We start from the raw sequence: 20,209 nt of genomic DNA, 5'->3' as shown, positions 1-20,209 counted from the left end.
CTATGGAGTCCAGAGACTCCATGGCCACATGAATTGGAAAAATCTACAACCTCCCTTGGATCCACCTCCTTATAACTCATTCACACATGAAACGCCAGTGAACTGAGGCCATCACCCTATGTGGCATTTTATGCCAGTTTTTCACATTTCCATGGACACATTCTGTGGCCTTGCCAGAGTATTCCTCATAGCTTGCAAGCCACCTGTGGACTGTAGGGGCAGGATATGTGCAGCTCCAAGACTGATCAGATAGGATGTGTGTCTCTGGCTGGCTGATTCATCGTGAGCCACTTTAACGTCTCAAGAATTCCAGAGGGAATTCATCACTTTAAAGTAACAGACCTTATTACCAACCTCTCACTGTCTGTGTCAATGGGCCGCGGATTATCTTTAGATTTTACATTACAGAAAGAAATGTTTTAGTCTATTCTTATAGTTTCTATCTCAAATAGGTTAAAAAAGAGAAAAAAAGTTTGTAATCAAGAATTTCTCTTGCAGTACCTCAACTACAATTCTCACTTCATTGATTTATAAATTTGTTATGTGCTTGGCTTAAAACAATTTCAATAACATAGATTATTTCAGGGATTCTATAGGGAACAATATTTTCCTTTAATGTGAAAACCGAACAATAAAGCCTGGGGTACAAACAGAAAAACTGTTTCTAAATCCATCACAAATAAAAGGGGGAGTGGCATGAATTGGGGGGTTGGGATTGACATATACACACCACTATGTATAAAATAGATAACTAATGAGAACCTACTGTATAGCACAGGGAACTCTACTCAGTGCTCTGTGGTGACCTAACTGGGAAAGAAATCCAAAAAAGAGGGGATATCTGTATACATATAGCTGATTCACTTTGCTGTACAGTGGAAATTAATACAACATTGTAAAGCAACTATACTCCAATAAAAATTTAAAAGAAAAAAGAAAAAAAGATTATGAAAGCAGGAAAAATAAATAAATCCATCAAATATAGCTCCATTATAAATTAATCAACCACTATCACACATATACTATATAAACAATAACAGCCTATACTAAGAAGTTATTTCTTCCCAGGCTCTAATTAAAATGTATATTTTACTCAGTCAGGCTTCATACATCACCTTCACTTCATTACTGCATTTGCATTCAAGTGGTACTGGAGGTGCTCATTTATTATGGATGCCATTTGTGTTCACTGGTTGTGCCCTGTAATATAGGTCTCTATACTGGAGTTTTCCTAAAGCCATGAAGCTATAGCTTATTAGCCTATCTATAGATCCCTTTGCCCATTCTTTTTAAAATTCAGTATATGTATATATCAAAATTATGTTACTACTATGTTTACTGTCATTTTTTTTTTCCTTTCCTATTTTATTTTGTGAAAAAATCACCAAGCACTATGCCTGGCTCATTTCATATTTGTTGAACTAATGAATATATTTCTTTGTTCCTTGATCCTTGCCTCAGCAGACATACAACAGAAAGTCACGGGAGAGAGAGGAGTGCCATGAGCAGAGTGTAAGGATAGAGGGGCTACAGGTGAGGATGCCACAGCTTTACCAAATTCCCATCTGCTGAGCTAAGTTGTCCTCAGAAAGCCTCTAAAGTGTGTCAAAGATGATGTACAAGTTTCTCATGTTTATATTTTATTACACACACGATGCACACACAAACAGATATCTTCTCCTCTCCATTCTATCCCTAGAAATTTAGGGTGTCTCTGAAATGCTACCTGCTTTACCTCCCAGCGAGTTCTCCTAGAACTCGGTGCAGCTTTACTTACTGTCAGTGACCGGCTCCATACAAAATCCTAGCAAAGCATGCAAGAAGTCCACTACGTTATTGAGAGAGTCTTTGTTCACATAGTCCCTCATGGTTTGTCGGAACTGCATCTTATCTAGCTTGTATAACTTAGTGAGGCAGTTCTGGGCCTGCAAGGAAGGAAGAAAAGTGAAGAAGTCACACGTACCAGCTTAAGCTACAGGGACACCAGTGGTCTGTGACAGAAGCCCTCAAAAGGCAAACATTTCCATCCATCCCTGCCGGCTGCTGCCCACCAACCCTGCCAGCCCCTCCTGTCTGAGAATGCAGTGGGCAGAGACAGGCTGAGCAGCACTAGGTATATGACTTGGAGAAGGGCTGCTCCTCAGGAGAAACCCCAAACTAGGGGCTAATGCTGTCCCAGAAAGAGCTCAGTATTTTTGCCAAGATCAAGATTTTAAGATCTCAAGGGAAAAACTTAAAGTGTAAAATTTAGGTAGGTGATAGGATTGGTCATCAAGGTTTAGAAAACCTCAAAGGGTTTGTGCCATGGGAGGGAGCAGGCCACTCCCATGCTCAGCTGTCTTGAATTTAAGTAGATTTAATGGATGGTGTGACTGGGCTGTAGGAAGTGCTTGTCCAGAGTCCTCTTATATGGTCAGGAGGGAAGGATCTTTGAAACATGAAAGAGGCATAAAATAAAGGCAAGTCTAGTTTGTTGATTTTTGTGTCTGCTTCTGACTGTGGAAGTTTGTTATTTAAATAGAAGTTGGTCTTCAGGATATGAAAAGCAACTGACCATTCACTAGGCCCTGCTACTCAAAAATATATTTCTTATGATCCAGCAAATAATTTTGCCATCTAGCAAAGAAAAAGGAAGTAATCCCCACCATCAGAACAAATAAAATCACATTCATTGGTTGGAGAAGGCCACAGACAGGATGCACTAATACTATCTGAGACCCTTAGAGGGCTCCCTAACCCTCTCTTACTACTGAGAGAAAAATCACATTTGTGCAGTGCTTTGCTGTTTAAAATGTGTTTCTTGCTTGTAAGTGCATAACGACATTGGACTTTCACACCTTCTCTGTGATTTGAAGAGTTTCCCTATATTACAGCGGAAGAAACTGAGACTCAAAGAAGTCAAGAACTTTGCCCAAGTTGATACACCAAGTTTCAGAGCAGAGCCAAAATTAGAAGCCAGGGTCTTACCTCCTCATAGTGGTTATTTCTCCTATGATATAATAGTCACATGAATAGTTTAGATAGTGATTGTTGGGGAAAATGTATCTAGATAACACTTACTTTGAAAAAAGATTTAAGATGACCAATAATAGAGATTAGCTGATATCTTGCGGGAGAACAAGATCATCATAAAAAAGAAAGTCCTTAACAATTGAATGAAATGGGAAAATGATAAGAGAGAACTCTGGCTTGAGGGGAAAAAGCTAAAGATCAAATGCGAGGGGACTTTCCTGGTGGCGCAGTGGTTAAGAATCCGCTTGCCAATGCAGGGGACACGGATTCAAGCCCTGGTCTGGGAAGATCCCACATACCGTGGAGCAACTAAGCCCATGCACCACAACTACTGAGCCTGCATGCCACAACTACTGAAGCCCGTGCGCCTAGAGTCCGTGTTCTGCAACAAGAGAAGCCACCGCATCGAGAAGCCTGCACACCACAACCAAGAGTAGCCCCTGCTCGCCGCAACTAGAGAAAGCCCCCGGGCAGCAACGAAGACCCAATGCAGACAAAAATGAATAAAATAAATTAAAAAAAAAAAAAAAAAGAAGGGAGGGGTGGCTGGGTGAGGACAACCTTAAAGGAGGATAGAGAAATTTGGACAATCAGACAAAAGCAAGTAAGTTAGATCCCTGAGAAAGCAGTCCCTGAGAATTGGGACTTATTGGTGGGCCTTAATGATGGCCCAGAAGAAAATTTAAGTTACAGGACCATTTTGACAAATCAAGGCCCAGAGAAAGATTCTTGGAAAACTCGAGAGGAAAAAGGAAGATTATAAAAGGTTGAAAACTGTAATTAGCAATAGGCATCCTGGTGTGACCTTGTTATAGTCTCTCCATCTGTACCACAAAGTCAGGTGGATTGATTTTTTTTTTTTTCCATTTTTCCTTTACTCGGTCATAGAAGATTGGGAAATTAGGTGTTAACCAGAGGTTACTGGTTGCTAGCTCTAAAGCAAGCTTCTTTTCTTATAAAATAAATGATTCTTGCTATAAAATGAAGCCTGTAAAGTACTTCTTACTTCTCTGTAAAACACACCAAAAAAGGCATTGTTTCAAATCTGCTCTTTAGAGGCTATTAGGACGTCTGAATGAGTTCAATCAGAAGTTTAAGCAAGAATCAGAATATCAAACCATAAGCATTTTGATTCTGAATGAATATTTTAAACTTCTCCAAGAGATATAAAGAGTGAATTCCCTTTCAATAATTTGGGACTACAAGCTAATGATGAGACTATTCCAGGAAACATGCTGGAATTGCTAGGCACTTTGATGAACATCATTGCAGTACTAATCTGTTTATTAAAAAAAATAAAAGTATAGAGGACCTGATCTAGTAGAGGTAAGAAATATCTTTAATATATTAAAAGTTAAGTAACTTCTGACAATCCAATGCCACAGAAATCTGGAAATATCTAGCTTCTTGAATTACACATTCCCAGGGAAAATTGCTCAAATTTCTCTCTCGGGGCTTCCCTGGTGGCGCAGTGGTTGAGAGTCCGCCTGCCGATGCAGGGGACACGGGTTTGTGCCCCGGTCCCGGAAGGTCCCACATGCCGCGGAGCGGCTGGGCCCGTGAGCCATGGCTGCTGAGCCTGCGCGTCCGCAGCGGGAGGGGCCGCAACAGTGAGAGGCCGCGTACCGCAAAAAAAAAAAAAAAAAAAAAAATTCTCTCTCGGACAACGTGTTTACTAAGCATGGACAAGTAAGTATAATCCCTATAGTGAGTACTGAACTGGGCTACTAGAGAATGGTATTGCCACGTAAATCAACAAAGTTGAGAAGACAGGTAGAAAACTGGACATCCTGACAGGAAATATTCAGTACTCTTGAGAAGAGAACACATGGTGATTAAGCAGTAACAACAGCCTCTCAAGTGGTTTCTGATCCAACTAAGCCCTACCTTCTCCAATTCTAGAAAGACAGGTTCTGATGTCAAAACGAGTTTATACCTCCAACTACAGCACGACACTTCCTTTTATATTTTGATGTTTGATTTCATAGAATTAGTTTTCTGCATGAGGAGTGATATGGTTTTAGCCTTAAAGGTGTTTATTCATACTGTGATAGAATAAAAATCAAAGATCAAAAATCACATACACATGTGCAGAGATGGGGGCAATGTCAGCTTTCTACTGCCTTATTACTTATTATTTTGATTTCTTAAAATTTGGGGCCTCAAAATCTAGATCTTGGTCAAAGTTTTCAAGTTTCAGTATTTAGAAGTTAATTACTATGAATAAAACTCCCCCATGCAAATAATTAATATAATACAACACAAGCGAATATAAACGAAAGAGAATGATATACAGATGGATAGATAGGTAGATGATAGATTAGGAAAGTAACCCAGCATGCTAAGGCTGTGTGAACGTTTCACGACAAAACCTAATACCAAGGAAAAATGGGCTGGCATTAGACTTTGGCATGATCCTAAAACTCTGCTAAGATAGTGCCAAAAGGTTTCCTGGTCTCAAATTTGCATCAACCCCTTACTTTTAAGGGAATATTTTCTTATTATTTCAGTTCAAGAGTATGTATGAGGGCAACTGTTGCGGTTTGGACTTGTTGTGGAGGTGGGTTATTGCTCAAGTCTTAAGTGAACAGTAGTCATCAGTGGAGGCAAATGAAAATGAGCTGGAATTACATTTCCATGTTCCATTACAGAATTATGCTTTGCAAGCCTGAGCGCAGAGTTTCAAGTTTCACACAGTTCAAAGAGGTATGATCTCAAATATTTAGTAGTCAAGGTTCATTCTCAAACAAAGCAGCCAGAAAATGACTGGCCACTTTTGTAGTCCTATTTTGTCCCAATAAGGGCCATTTTCCATATCTAAGAACAACAGACCAAGTCCTAAACTTTGATCCCTTTTTCTAATATAACATATGCTTCCATAGTGCCCAGGCAGGTGATTAAAAAGTTATTTGCCACGGGCTATCAGAAGCTTGCTAAATGTATTCATCTTTGCAATGTTCTTTCAAACTCGAATTCACATGTTCCAATTATACACTATTTTACCAGTTGGGAGTTGGCCTGCCCAGGAAGGAGGCAGAAGTGGTTTTCCCAATTAAACTTTCCTAAGCCTGGGTTTTAGATGTCTTGAGATATCTTGTGGGAATCCTCCCACCTTATGACAGCATTAATTACCCTTACAAAATACAGTATTCTTCAGGAAACACTGACCCTCATTGTCAAAGGACTCATGCCTAATTTGGAGGGAGGGAAGAGGAAGAGGAAACAGAATCTACTTTAGTTCTCTTACATTCTCCCGGAATACCTGGTGTCTCAGACGATCCCCAGAGAGCCCTCGGTGTCCTTCTCCGCAACCATAGGCACATCCCAGAGACTTCACTATTTTGATGAGCATGGTTAGAGCAAGCCTATGGTTGCTGACAGGCGTACTTTCACCCTAGTACCCATGAACGAGAAAGAAAGAAGATTCGGTTCATTTAGTCACTAGGATTCTTTTGGTGCTAAGACTCTATTTTATTATTAAACCAAGTTTCTATGTTTTGCAGCAAGCCCCTGCAATTTGGGAAACAGAATTGTCAAGGGCTCAACAGGCAAGCTAACTTTTCAAAACTCTAGAACGGACTTACGAGAAAATGTTTATGCATTTTGAACACCCTCTAGTGCTACAGGATATGAATGCAGACCTCTTTATTAGAAGACATGCTTTCGTATCCTCGTTCGACTATCGGAATAACTGTCTAGAGAGAGACAGTGTGGACTATCAGTGATGAAAGCAAGTAGATTTTCCAGAAGCTACCCTCATCAGCAGGCTTCTGTTAATATCACCAAGCAAGGATTATTGCTAAATTTCTGGAACTGATCAAAGTCTGAAACTGTGAAATCATGTGGCAATTTCTGACATTTTCAAAGGACTTTTCTAATTTCATGCCTCCGTTATATTGTAATATTCATGCACAAGCAGAGAGAGAATATGTAAAAAAAATTGTAAATATTCAGCATGGTTCTTTGAGGCTAAATCGGAAGCCCTCCCGAGGTGAACTGTGAGAAGTGTTATCATCCTCTCTCTTGACTCATTTAATCCTTGCTCTTGGTGAAGAACATAGCTTCCAGAAAAATGAACTTTCTTGAATTATTTCCAAAGAAGCATAAGGAAGCTGTTGCTAAGGAATGATGCAGATCCCAGCGTGGGAGTGCCATTACCTTCAGGAAGCTCCAACATTCCTCAGTCCTTCTAACTACTTTCTGCTGTCAGCACAGCCACTGCGGACCTGAGAGTCCAGCTCCCGTTCCTTAATTGCATATGACGGTAGGTAAATGAACTAATCTCTCTGTGCTTTAGCTTTCTCACCTGTGAATCGAGGCTCCTAATAGCTTCCCTTCCTACTTCATCAGCTTACTATGCCGAACAAATGAAATAATGAATAAGAATTGCTCTGTAAATTGTGAAGGCCTTTTCCATCTTCATATGCTCAGGTTGATACATAAACTTTGGGGCCACCCACATAGAAAGTATACTCAAAGGCAGGAAGGGTGTGAAAGGGATGGGGGTTATCTAGACATCACGTGCTGTTCATTACGTGATGGGGTAGGCTCTCTGCTCGCCTAATGTTATATAATTGGTCCTTTTTTCCTAACCAAATACTCATATAGTGGATGTGGTGCTGGACTCCAGAGATGCCCCCTTCAGAACTGAACATTCATTCTCTGAGCCGCTGGGAGTATTGATGGATGATAGCTCTCAGGTGAGTCCCTCTCCAGGCATTGCCCTTAGCTAAAGAGACCTGCCTTGATCCAGGTTATGCTCTCCTCCTGGAAGCAGTCTGCCTCCAATGGCTGGTCAAGAGCATAAAGAGTGTGTGTGGGAAGGTGTGTGGAATAAAGTGGGCTCCCTTACTTCACCCGGGGATTACCTTGAAGAGCCATCCCATCTCTGGAGCTCCCTGTGTGATGGGCTGAAGTCTCTGTTACAACTACACTGCAATTCAACTTCTCTCTCTGCCCCATCCTGCTTCTTTTACACCCCACAGACGTTGATCCTGAGCAGACACCCCAGGAAACCTCCTGTGTGCATATCTCCTTGTCTGAGTCTGTTTCTTGCGAACTCTACAGCTCAGATGCTTGTAAATGGAAGACTCAAACATACACACACACAGATACATACATTTATTTATTTATACATGCATACATACATACATATCAAATTCAGAAATGTTTTAAATTCAAATCTTAGCTCCATAACCTTGGGCAAGCCACTTAACCACTCTGTGCCCTACAAAATAGGAATCATAAAAATACGTATTTCACAGTTTGTGAGGTAAAACATGGAAGGCATGTAATAATAGCAAAACCAGTGTTAATTATTATTTCTAGGTGTGGGGCACTGCTATCTACTGGGGGCAACATTGCGCAAATTAGAAAAGGCACTCCTCTCGGTGGATGAACTAGAAAAAGGTGAATCCTCTCAGTAGATGCAGCCCTTGGGTAAACAGCGTGGTGAGCAGAGTTCAGACTGGATTTCAGTCCTGTCTGGACTCCTTAGGCGAGAGCCCTTGTGGAGTACACAGCCTGCACAGCCAAAGGTCACCCTGGGTAAGGGCTGATTTGGAAGATTGACTTACATACATTTAAAAACTATTGATATCATATGTTCCTTTAAAGCAAATTCCTAGCTCCAAAAGCTTTTTGTAAATATCTATTTGTATTTCTTTGGACCTTCAGATGTCCTTGCGATTCTGGCTCCTCTAGTAGAAGACATTCAGAAAGTTGTATCCAGCTACAGGCAGAAATCAGGACAGATATTAAATAACATTTCAAGCTCTCAGTACCAGTTAGTGGCAAATACAGAAATAGAAATTAGATCTTCCTTTCTGAATTAATCAATTCCCGCATGCTCCTGGCATTACTAGGTTGCAAAATTAGATAAACCTCCTGATTCCACTGAAAATAACAGATGGGATAGAGGCAGAACAGACCTGTGTGACTCCCAAGTACAATGCATCTGACCTACGGTCAGGTATGATTTTATAAATTCTCTGTATTACAAAGAATATTATTTTGTAGAACTAACTACAGAACATTTGCATCTTTGGTGGCTGTTTTGGAGAACACATTATCTGACTCTGTAAAATCCCATCCTGATCAAGTGATAGTTTTGGTTAAAGTAGCATTTATATTATCAAGTTTCTAGTATGATAGCTAGATTTTAAATAGGCAAGAGACTTGCAGTTCTTTAATAAGAGAGTAGATGAAAACACTACTTGGGGGACTTCCCTGGTAGCGCAGTGGATAAGACTCCGTGCTCCCAATGAAGGGAGCTTGGGTTCAATCCCTGGCTGGGGAACTAGATCCCACATGCGTGCCGCAACTAAGAGTTTGTATGCCACAACTGAGAAGTCCACGTGCCGCAACTAAGGAGCCCAGGAGCTGCAACTAAGGAGCATGCCTGCCACAACTAAGACCTGGTGCAACCAAATAAATAAATATTAAAAAAAACAAAACCAAAAAAAAAATCCCCACTACTTGGGTGAAATTTTTGAACTAAAAACAGAAACAAAATTCTAATAATGAACTTCAGAGATCCTCATAAACATAACAAAGCCCTCATCGATTTAGGGAATATCTAAGCTTTACTGATAAGAGCTTATCAAAATTTCACAACTTTAATTTTTTTCTTTCTATTTTCCCCTGAATATTATGACATAATGACATAGCACTATTCTCTCTTTGAGTGGCCACCTAAATTGACAGGTAAAAAAACTGAAAATTTAAGAATCTCACTGTTTGCTGTGTTTATAAATTTGGTCCTTATAACTTGTATTTGTTTGCTAATTCCTACATAACTGTTGATTGAATAACTCCTTAGATCTTAGGATTCAATATCAAATCCCTTGTGATCTATATCATCATTTAGATAATTTTCATCTACAGTGAGATCTGAGGATCCTTGGATTGTCCTCAGTGATGTTTGGGAAAGTATGAAGTTGGGGACTTTAGGTACCAAAAGATTCTATTAGAATTGGAAAACATATACATGATTGAGGGAGGAGAAGAAATCCTAAAGAAAAGCTTAGGTTCAGGAACCTAAGAATATTGGGGCAGGAATAATTAGATCAGAGTCCACAAATGTTGGGAAAAATAAGAGTAGACAATCAGGGAAGAAACAGAGGTGATTAAATGCACATTAAACATGCATCGGGTAGGACTGGAAAGAGATGGAGAAAAAAATATAAAAGAGGAAAGAGCACTGGAACACATTCAGATGTAAAAACCTGATAGCCTACAAGAAAATAACAATTTATATTCTATATAATATGTAGGTGGTAGAACTCTGTACAGTGAAATCTTATACTTCTAAATACTTGGCCTGATGTGTAGATTGTCACCTGTTAGAGGTTCAAATCTCTTGTTGATTTCAATTCCTTAATAGCATTTTCCAACTAAAACCCCAAATTGAAATCAGCATAAATTATATGAGTTTAGGCTGCAGTAGTTCTTATTTAAAATTCAAATTAAAAGAGAAAACTAATTATTGACATTAAGCACTGAGATCATAAATCAGGTGTTGTCAAGTCAAAGGGAATTAAATTCAGGAACAATCAGTAATAAGAAAGCTAAAGACACCTGGAAGTGACACACTGAGACATAAGAGAACCAAGGCTAGTCTTCCAAACCAACATCAACAAAGCAACTAACTAAACAAAAATTTTCCCTTTCTTTCCCTTTACCTGTGATTGAAGTAGGCTACCTAAAAATGTGTTCCTGAAATCAAGAGAAAGAACTTTATTTAAATTTTTTCAGGAAAATTATACTGCTTATTATGGACTAAATGTTTGCATCTCCCCCAAATTCATGCTGAAGCCCTAACCCCCCAGGGTGATGGCATTTGGAGATGTGGCCTTTGGGAAGTAAATTTTAGGGTTAAATGAGGTCATGAGAGTGGAGTCCTGGTACAATAGGATTAGTGCCCTTATAAGAAGAAACACTGGAGAGCTTGCTCTCTCTTTCTCTGCATGCACATTGAAAAAAGATGTCATGGGAGCACATAGCAAAATAGCAGCCACCTACAAGCCAAGAGAAGATGCTTCAGAATGAAATCTACCTTGCTGGCACCTTGATCTTGGACTTCTCAGCATCGAGAACTGTGAGAAATAAATTTCTGTAGTTTAAGTCACCCAATCTATTGTATTTTGTTTTGGCAGCCTGAGAAGACTAGAATGCCACTCCATTAGGTCAGACCCTGAAAGTTTTGAGAGAGAGACTGTTGTTGGCAGACTGAGAATTATGGCAATGTAGTGTATCTGAGATATTCACTTGCAGAATTAACATGACCAGGGAATTTGTTCTAACACTGCTTGGATGGCAATGGCTTTTGAATGTAGGATACAATTTCACCTAACTGTTTTTACTAATGCCTGCTGAGAACCTAATGAAGAGATTTCTAGACTCACCACTTTCTTGCTCTAGTGACTAGCTGCTATTCTGAGTCAACAAATTGCTGGCAAGAAAGAATTGGAAAGAAATCAGGAACAACATTTCAAGAGGACACAAAATGTGGTCCAGTCATACCTTCTCTTGGTTCTTATCGTTCTTCTCATGGGAGCCTCCTCCACCTCCACCTCCATCACCTCCTCCACCTCCTCCATTACCACCTCTTCCTTCTTCTCCTCCTCCATCTCCAGTTCCACTAACTGAAGGGCCCCCAAATCCAGAGGTGGAACTTCCAGATACTCCTTTGAACTGGAACGTTCCCTCACTTGGTCTTTTTTCCACAGTCACATTGTCCTTGTTTTCACTCTTCTTTCTGTTCTTTTCTACACAGGGCACCACACCAAGTTGAAGCAAGCATTCCACGATGTTCAGTGCCACATCGCAGATGCGAGAACTGATGTCATGGTTAAGGACAAGATAAACAGCCTTCAGAACCACCTGGGGGAAGACAAAAGTAAACAGAGTGATTAAGTTACTTGAATTACCTCTTCCTAAATAGATTTGGTTATTCCATTTAATACATTTCCTTTAGGCTGTTCTATGCACTTAAGCATAAATAATTCAGGTAATTTTCAGATGATCTTATTAAGCTGCATTGGGACCTTGTGCATGTGCTTAATATAGAGTACAACTCACCCAAGGAATTAAAAATGTATAAGTGTGTTATATCACTTAAGGACTCTAAGACTTGCCATAATATAGACAGTTAATGGAGATAACAAAACATAATGAATTAATGGGAGAGTAATTATTTGCCCAAATGGAAACTTGTTCAACTGATTTTTAAAATCAAAGTGTTTTAATTCCCTACCAATAATGCTTTCTACGAATAATGGGTGAAGGGAAATGGTTTCCTTACGCACATAATAGAGGAATATTTGCACATTTGCAATTGTATCACTATCTACATTCAATTTTAAAAGCAAAATATTTGCATGTTTAAATTATGTCCTTATATTGATTTTAAAATTTTAAATTATTTGCTGACACAGGTTCCCTAATGTGAAATAAAAAAATTGTGTGACATATATTTGTAAAATATAACAACCCTTTCATTTGCTAATAACCATAATTAAGACAGGCATTCTTGAGAATGCAGGTTTGAATGTTTTAATGGACTTCTATTCATTTTCTCCTGCTATATGGGTGGTTTATAGTCATGCTGCTTACATAACAAAAGGAAACAAACTGAGAGTGTGCACGCGCGCGCACGCACACACACATTTACTACGTGTATTCAGGATTCACTAATGTTTTTAGATTATAAAATTATTTTGAGATCAGATCAAATCTAATGTAATGCTTAAGAAAAAAAGAAAAGAAAAGGTGCATCTAAGATGAATGATACACTTGTGAAATTTTTTTAAAAAGGGTAGCTTTTTCAGGGACTTCCCTTGTGGCACAGTGGTTAAGACTCCACACTCCCAATGCAGGGGGCCGGTGTTCGATACTAGTCAGGGAACTAGATCCCACGTGTATGCCAAAACTAAGGAGGCCATGTGCCTCAACTAAGGAGCTGGTGAGCCGCAACTAAGGAGCCTGTCTGCCACAACTAAGACCCAGCACAACCAAATAAATAAATATTTTTTTAAAGGGTAGATTTTTCATTTAAAGGCTCAACATTTCTAAGAATTTATATGCACATTTTATTCAACATTGTCAAAACTGGGCCAAAGATTCAATATCTTTCAAGCTTCAGTAAGAAAAATTCTTGCTCCTTACAGAAAGATCAAGCATGCCATTCTTGTGGACAAAGTTATTGGTCCCATCAATATGTTCTGTGTCTTCCAAGTAGCTGTAGTTTATGCAGGAGTCTGTGAGGCTTCGAGGCAGGTTTGCACATGCCAGGGGTTCATGTGGCATCTCAGGTATAGGCACCTGGTTGCAGAGCTTCCTCATATGCTCACTGAAAAAGTCTGCATAGCCTACGTTAAATGACGCCAACGTGGTATTGAAGGTTGCAACTGTGATAGTGGAGATCTGGGATCGCACTAAAAAAGGAAAGCAATGTCTTAGTTTTCCCCATATTAACCTACGACATCATGTTAGACAGTTATACTACTATTTAAATCATGACCACGATCACAGCATTAGCAGATATTTGACTAATAGTCTCAAAGCTATTCTCAACTCCCATGATGTTAAGTCATGTAATATCTGATAAACAATGAAGGCTATAGAAAATGTGAATTCTTAACTGGCTTCCTTGAGACCCAGGCTAGAATTTTTTTGTCTAACAGGTGCATTTTACTCACTGTTAGATGACAGACCCTATTGGTATAGTTAAACTAGTTTGGTTGAAGTATTCCCCACAAGTAAATAGCTGTTAACGTATTTGGTTTTATCTAGTATATTTAGGTAACAGCAAACAAGAAATATTCTTTTTCACCTTTGCTTAAGAATAATGGAACATAAATTTGTGGTGGTAACTAATAGATGTCATCAAATACTTGAAGTACAGCCCAGGGAAAAGAGGGACTAAATTTATGCTCATAGGTTAAGAGCACAGAATAAGAAACCCCCATCTTGGATCCCATCCAGAGACACACATTTGCTCCACATAAAGCACAAAATAGCGGCTGTCTGGAAAGGGAATAGGTGGCCTTGGAAGGCAGGGATTTTCCTCCCACAGAAAGTGGACAAGCCCTTCAGAGGGACATCACAGATGCCCTCAAGTTTCTCCAAGTCCTGTAGGTTCTATGCTCTTTTGAAAACAACCATGAATGGCTTGCCCTTGCTTTCCCTGAGAGGCATGGTGTTCATAGTGTGCTATCCAATAGCTCTTGCTACTGAGGAAATTTTAAGAATGGCTCACAAGTAAATTATCAAGCAACATAATACACGAATGCAATTTTTCAAAAAGCACACGGAGCCAGATTACAATGAAAATGGAACATGGAATAAAAACAGGAAACGGAACCTGGACGCCCACCTGCAGCGGCCGTCTCCAACCCACCTTCCTTGACGGTGTTTTCCCCATGGCTGTTGGAGTGGTCCGGCAGGTCGCTCACCAGCGTGTGATGAGAGTGGGAGTGCCTGCCGCTCAGGCTCTCCATCTCAGTGGCCGCGTCCGAGCTGCCCCGCCGGGTAAATTTCCCTGAGATGGACAAGAGCACCACAAGAGGGTTTGAAAATCTGAAAGATTCTCTGCCAAGATTCTGTCTGTCCAAAGGACAGAAGTGATAGTGAGGGGATATTAGGCAGTATGTGAGGCACAGCCGACTAGCCTGCCTTGGGAACGTTCAGGGTCGAGATGATTGATGACGCTGCCTGTGATAAGGTCAGCCCCAATCTAAGCCAAATGTCAGAAACCATCTGTTCGGCCCCCGCTAGCTGTCAGCTCTTGCTTTTAAGCTGGGCTTCTTAATATGACATCCAGAAAGATTTAAAAAAAGCTCCTTTTTCTTTTCGTTACATCTTCCTTTTATAATATCTGAGTTAAAGGGAAGTCTGTCTTTGGATTCACAATGAAAGTTAATGCACAGAACCCTCTAAGGCCATGTGTCCACATCAAGAATGATCTAATATAGAGAACTTGCGGTTGCCAAGGTGGAGGGGGTGGGGGAGGGGAGAGAAGGAATGGGAATTGGGGATGAGCAGAGGCAAACTATTATATATAGGATGGATAAACAACATCCTACTGTACAGCACAGGAAACTATAGTCAATATCCTGTGACAAATCGTAATGGAAAAGAATATGAAAAATAATATATATATATACCTGAGTCACTTTGCTGTACAGAAGAAACACAATATTGTATACCAACTATACTTCAATAAAATAAAATCACTGAACTATAGAATGATCTAAGAAATAGGGCTACGACCTGTCTAATTAAACAGGATTGCTGCATAATTCAATTATCTGCATTTCTTTGGCTATGAAGACACAGCATTATTTTGGTCCTGGGGAACCTGTATTTGGGACCAAATTCCTTGACTAAACTGTTCAAGAAAGATCCACATTTCCCTGGGAGCCCTAGATCCAGATTTCTAAACAGGTCACTGAAGCTCTGCCCTACTTTGGAAGGTCTTTGTGGTCACCTAAAATGGTGGTTTGCCAGCCTCCTTTTTCCATGCCTCGCCTGTCTTCTCCAAGCCCGGAGAAACTTCCGAAGGAGAATGCGCTGCAGGTGGGGGACACATCCAGGTGGTCCTCGTGCAGCAGGAATGGCACTCCCATTCTCCGAGGCCGCCTCTTCCCCGCGTGGTGGAATGGGATGGAACCTTTTCTCTCTCTGTCTTCTTTGCGGCTCTTGAACTACAGAAATGAGAGATGAAGGGTCAGGCACAGGGCAAAGGCAAGGTTACAGTTTGCTTCCCAAAGGGCTCCATGACCTGGGGTAAAATACAGGAAAAGGAGACCTGGAAAGTCACTGAATGTCATCCAATAGAGATGGAAGAAATTTCTACAATGTGTCAAAAGAGTGAAAGAAACTAAGGAAAAGATATATTTCCTGGGTTTTTTTTTCTTTTGCTGGGTTGGGTTTGAGGAGTGCTTCTCAAAGGGTAGCTCCTAGACCAGCAGCACCAGTGCCTGGGAAACTGTCAGAAATGCAAATTTTCAGGTTCAACCCCAGACATACTGGATCAGAAACCAAAAAGGGGAAACCAGCAATGTGTTTTAATAAGCCCTGTAGGTGATTCTGATGCTTGGTAAAACTTGAGAAGCCCTGCATTAGAGTATAGGATCCCTGAGTCATCACTTGGATCAGCCAGTCTTTTTCTGTTCCATTTCTCCAGACTGAGATACATTGTTTCAACCAAACAACTTCATATGTGTGCCTCTGCCCATAAGGAGAGGCAACTCTATTACTCCTACCAGTCAAATAAGTTCAAGGTCCAGTATAACTAAGAGTTTAGAATTGCTTGGAAATCTTTTAAAATATATCGACGTCTGGGCCTAACCTTCGGCAATTGTGACTTAATAGGTGTGGGGTCAGGCCTGGGCACTTGAATTTTTTTAAGTTCTGCAGATTCTCATGTGCAGTCAGTATGGAAAACCTCTTTTGCCCCCACTGATTGACATTTTTAGAAAAACTACAGCCATTGCTTATTACTACATCATCAATGAAAGGCAGAGCACTGCTTGTGGGGCAACACTCTGAGTTCACAGATAGGTTGTTAATTCTGTGTTATTCATTGACATAAACCAGTCATTTTGCAAAAGAGAAAAATAAGCCATCACACATATATTATTCTACATGTATTATTTTCTATTTGATTAGCTCCATTCACTTATAAAATAGAGAGGTGAGGTGTGGATTCGTAAGAGCATGAATTACTTAGTTAGAAGACCTAGATTTGAGTTTGGACTCAACCTTTCAAAAACTACATAAATTTTTTTTTTTTTTTTTTTGCGGTATGCGGGCCTCTCACTGTTGTGGCCTCTCCCGTTGTGGAGCACAGGCTCCGGACGCGCAGGCTCAGTGGCCATGGCTCACGGGCCCAGCTGCTCCATGGCATGTGGGATCTTCCTGGACCAGGATCTTCCCGGACCAGGGCACGAACCCGTGTCCCCTGCATCAGCAGGCGGACTCCCAACCACTGCACCAATGAAGACTTTACATGCATTATCTCAATCCTCATAACCTTTTGAGATAAGTATATTATGTACCCATTTATAGATGAAGAAACCAATATCATTTTGCCAGTATCGCATGGGTAGAAAGTGGTAGGGCTGGAATTTGAACCCCAGTCAACTGACTCCCAAGTCAGTTTATTTGCACAAAGACTCCACCTTTAATTTCCCACCTTTATGGTTCTAGCTTCTTATGGATGTTCAATAAATGTTTATTGAATGGAAACCTACACCGTCATTCACAAAGAGAAGTGATGGTCGTAAACCTAGGGGTCAGTTATAAGGATTTACTACTTCATCAACAAAACTTGGTTTGTCCGTTGCCTTTAAAACAGAGATGATTTCAAGAATAAATGTTCCATGATGATCCCAACACTTTAAGAACTGCAGTAAGACCCAGTTTCTTAGGTGTAAATTGTGGAGAATAAAAATCTCATTGGAGGACTTCCCTAGTGGTACAGTGGTTAAGAATCCGCCTGCCAATGCAGGGGACACGGGTTCGAGCCCTGGTCTGAGAAGATCCCACATGCTGCGGAGCAACTAAGCCCGTGTGCCTCAACTACTGAGCCTGCACTCTAGAGCCCGTAAGCCACAACTACTGAGGCTGTGTGCCACAACTACTGAAGCCCGTGCGCCTAGAGCCCATGCTCCACAACAAGAGAAGCCACCACAACGAGAAGCCTGCGCACCGCCACGAAGAGTAGCCCCCACTCACCACAACTAGAGGAAGCCCGCGCGCAGCAACAAAGACCCAACACAGCCAAAAATAAATAAATAAATAATAAATAAATTAAAAAGAAAACAACAAAACAGACCTTAGGAAAAAAAAAATCTCATTGGATTAAATGAGAATTATTTATATAAAGTGCTAGGTAAAATGAGAATGAGCCATACAAATGTAAGTTACCATTACTGCTACTACAACCATGTCCATAACCACACTACTAAAAGCACTTTACACACATCATCAGGATTGAATTCTGTAACAACCCCACATGACATGTAGAATGGGAAGTACTCATGCACAAGGAGGGACTTGCCCAAGGTCATGCTGCCAGCCAGTGCTATAATTGGGAGTGGACCTCTGTTCTGAAGTCCTTCCCCATCCCACCCAACTTTGCAGCATGATCAGAAGCATCTCATGCCCCACTGTGTATTTTTTTTTTTATTACCAAAATGCAAAGAACATAAATGGTTCTACTCACCTTCTTAAAAATGTTCATGCCAAGGTCTGAAGAAAGATCCGGGACTGCAGACCTACGTAGGTTGGTCAATGAAACTCTGGAAAAAGCCTCAGAGCTGAGAGATTTTTCCTCTTCATTACACTTCATGGTGAGATCCTTAATAGACAATAAAGGTAGATTAATGATCAAGGACTTAGAGATATATTTCATGTTAATTGTAACTTCTGTTTGGAGTTTCAACAGTGAGACTACGAAGTTCCAGATTTAGGAAAGCTAAGAAAATAAGGAGGGGACAGGTATCTCCTTTCCTCTTTCTATTAAAAAAAAAAAAAAGTATTTTTACATTTAATGATTCACCAGAGGAGATATTCACTTTGGGCAGAATCATCTATTACTAAAACAGAGCATATTTCCTTTTCATTCTGATATTGCTCCTGTTTATTTTCAGAATACGCAGACGTCTTTTAGACGCAGCCAAATCACATTTCAGTAAGCCCAGACAACTGGAACACACAGTGAATCGTACTTTTCTCTACATATTCAATATGTGGTATTGACGAAAAGGATGAAAAGAACAAGTGTTCAAGCTGGTATTAGGACTTTCATTTATCAAAAAGTGATTTTCAGGGGGATGTCATCAGTACACATTCAGTTTACTCCTCCAAACACCTATAATAAAGAGCTAGACTATATATCAAAAAATGAAATTGCTAATGACGACACTGAGGCACTGGAAAATGTGAGCTATGCAAAAGGAGGTTAAATCACGTTCAGTAAAGTGCTAGTGTCATGCATTTTATAATATCATCAATTGACACTTATACGTGAAAACTCTCAATTGACTAGCACTTTGATTAACCAGAGGATCCATTTTCCATCATGCTGGATCAACAGAGGCTTACTCCAGATAACTGTGTGTAAGAGGCATTTAGATCACCTCTTTGAATGGTCAATTAAATGCTAAAGAACGGCAAAAGGGTCCAGCAGTAAAAGATGGAAAATAGCATCAGCGTAACCCACCAATCCAACAGTCAGCACTGGATGCACAGAAGAAACAAAGAATCTGTTATGGCTGAAGTTGTTGGTTCAAATGATAATGGACCAAGTTTCTCTTACTTGGGTTTTGTGTGTGTTCACTAGTGAGGGAGCTGCCGCCACCATGGAGCTACTTCTGGGTCTGGGCAGGAGAGGAATATCCGGCTCTGTGGGCTTTTGTGGCTTCTCTTCCAACATGTGTCTCAGCCTTTGTAGATAGTACATCAGAGACCACTGAGTGCCCTCCTCAGACCAATGGGGCTGGAGTAGGCAGCGAAGAACAGCAACGTCAAAGTAGGTGGCATAGCGGGACCTTTGGCATGGAGGAATCACGAGAGAGACCCTGTTCCCAATGGCAGAAAGAACGTGATTATCCTGGCGGTCATACATTCCAAGGGGAGGCACAATGTAGCTTATAGCTCTGCTCTTCTCATTTGGTCATTTATTCATTCACTTATCTCTTGTCTGGTTTACTCTACTGTCCTCCTAACTGGTCTCACTCATTTTGCTTTTGCTAGATACTACCTAGAAGTAGAGACATTTGAGAGAGTTTTGAAGGATACGTAGCAATTATACAGGCAAAGTTGAGGATGGGTCAGGAGAGTGGATCAGCATTTCAGTCAGAGGGAACAATGCCTACGAAGGCACGGAGTTTTTAAAAAATCATGAGTTTTAAGTCGGTGGGGGAGAATCATGCAGTTGGTATAGTTGGTGAGTAATTTGGGTGGTGGGCACTGATGAGAGTCTATAAAAACAGATGAGGTTCAGATCATGTTGTTTCTTTTACGCTAAGCTATCAGGTTGACTTGTACCTTGATAGAAATGGGCATAATATTTGTGTACTTCACTGGGATATTTTAATTGCAGTTTGATAATATTATGTAAAGGAGCCAAGCAAACTGCAAAGTACTAAACAAACAGAAGTTATACTCTGAGGAAAATGAAATCATT

The 20,209-nt window shown here is 40.4% G+C and overlaps 1 protein-coding gene across 3 annotated transcripts in view; it reads right to left on the bottom strand.

Moving 5' to 3' along the window:
* UNC80 (unc-80 homolog, NALCN channel complex subunit) overlaps nucleotides 1-20,209 on the bottom strand; it is a 238,039-nt gene that overhangs the window by 180,999 nt on the left and 36,831 nt on the right. For 2 of the 3 annotated variants that reach the window (XM_065880023.1, XM_065880022.1), the window contains exons 8-15: nucleotides 19,340-19,601; nucleotides 18,245-18,379; nucleotides 15,503-15,719; nucleotides 14,414-14,554; nucleotides 13,180-13,448; nucleotides 11,536-11,895; nucleotides 6,260-6,406; nucleotides 1,778-1,925 (exon numbers count right to left, since the gene is read on the bottom strand). In XM_065880023.1, the coding sequence (XP_065736095.1) occupies nucleotides 1,778-1,925; nucleotides 6,260-6,406; nucleotides 11,536-11,895; nucleotides 13,180-13,448; nucleotides 14,414-14,554; nucleotides 15,503-15,719; nucleotides 18,245-18,379; nucleotides 19,340-19,601 (1,679 nt within the window). The remainder of the gene's footprint in view (nucleotides 1-1,777; nucleotides 1,926-6,259; nucleotides 6,407-11,535; nucleotides 11,896-13,179; nucleotides 13,449-14,413; nucleotides 14,555-15,502; nucleotides 15,720-18,244; nucleotides 18,380-19,339; nucleotides 19,602-20,209) is intronic. The other variant, XM_065880024.1, reaches the window with a different exon arrangement.

The sequence above is a fragment of the Phocoena phocoena genome, chromosome 7 (genome assembly GCF_963924675.1).
Source record: "Phocoena phocoena chromosome 7, mPhoPho1.1, whole genome shotgun sequence".
NCBI lineage: Eukaryota > Metazoa > Chordata > Mammalia > Artiodactyla > Phocoenidae > Phocoena > Phocoena phocoena.
The sequence above is the reverse complement of the archived record's forward strand: the minus strand, read 5'-3'. Positions and strand labels throughout refer to the sequence as shown.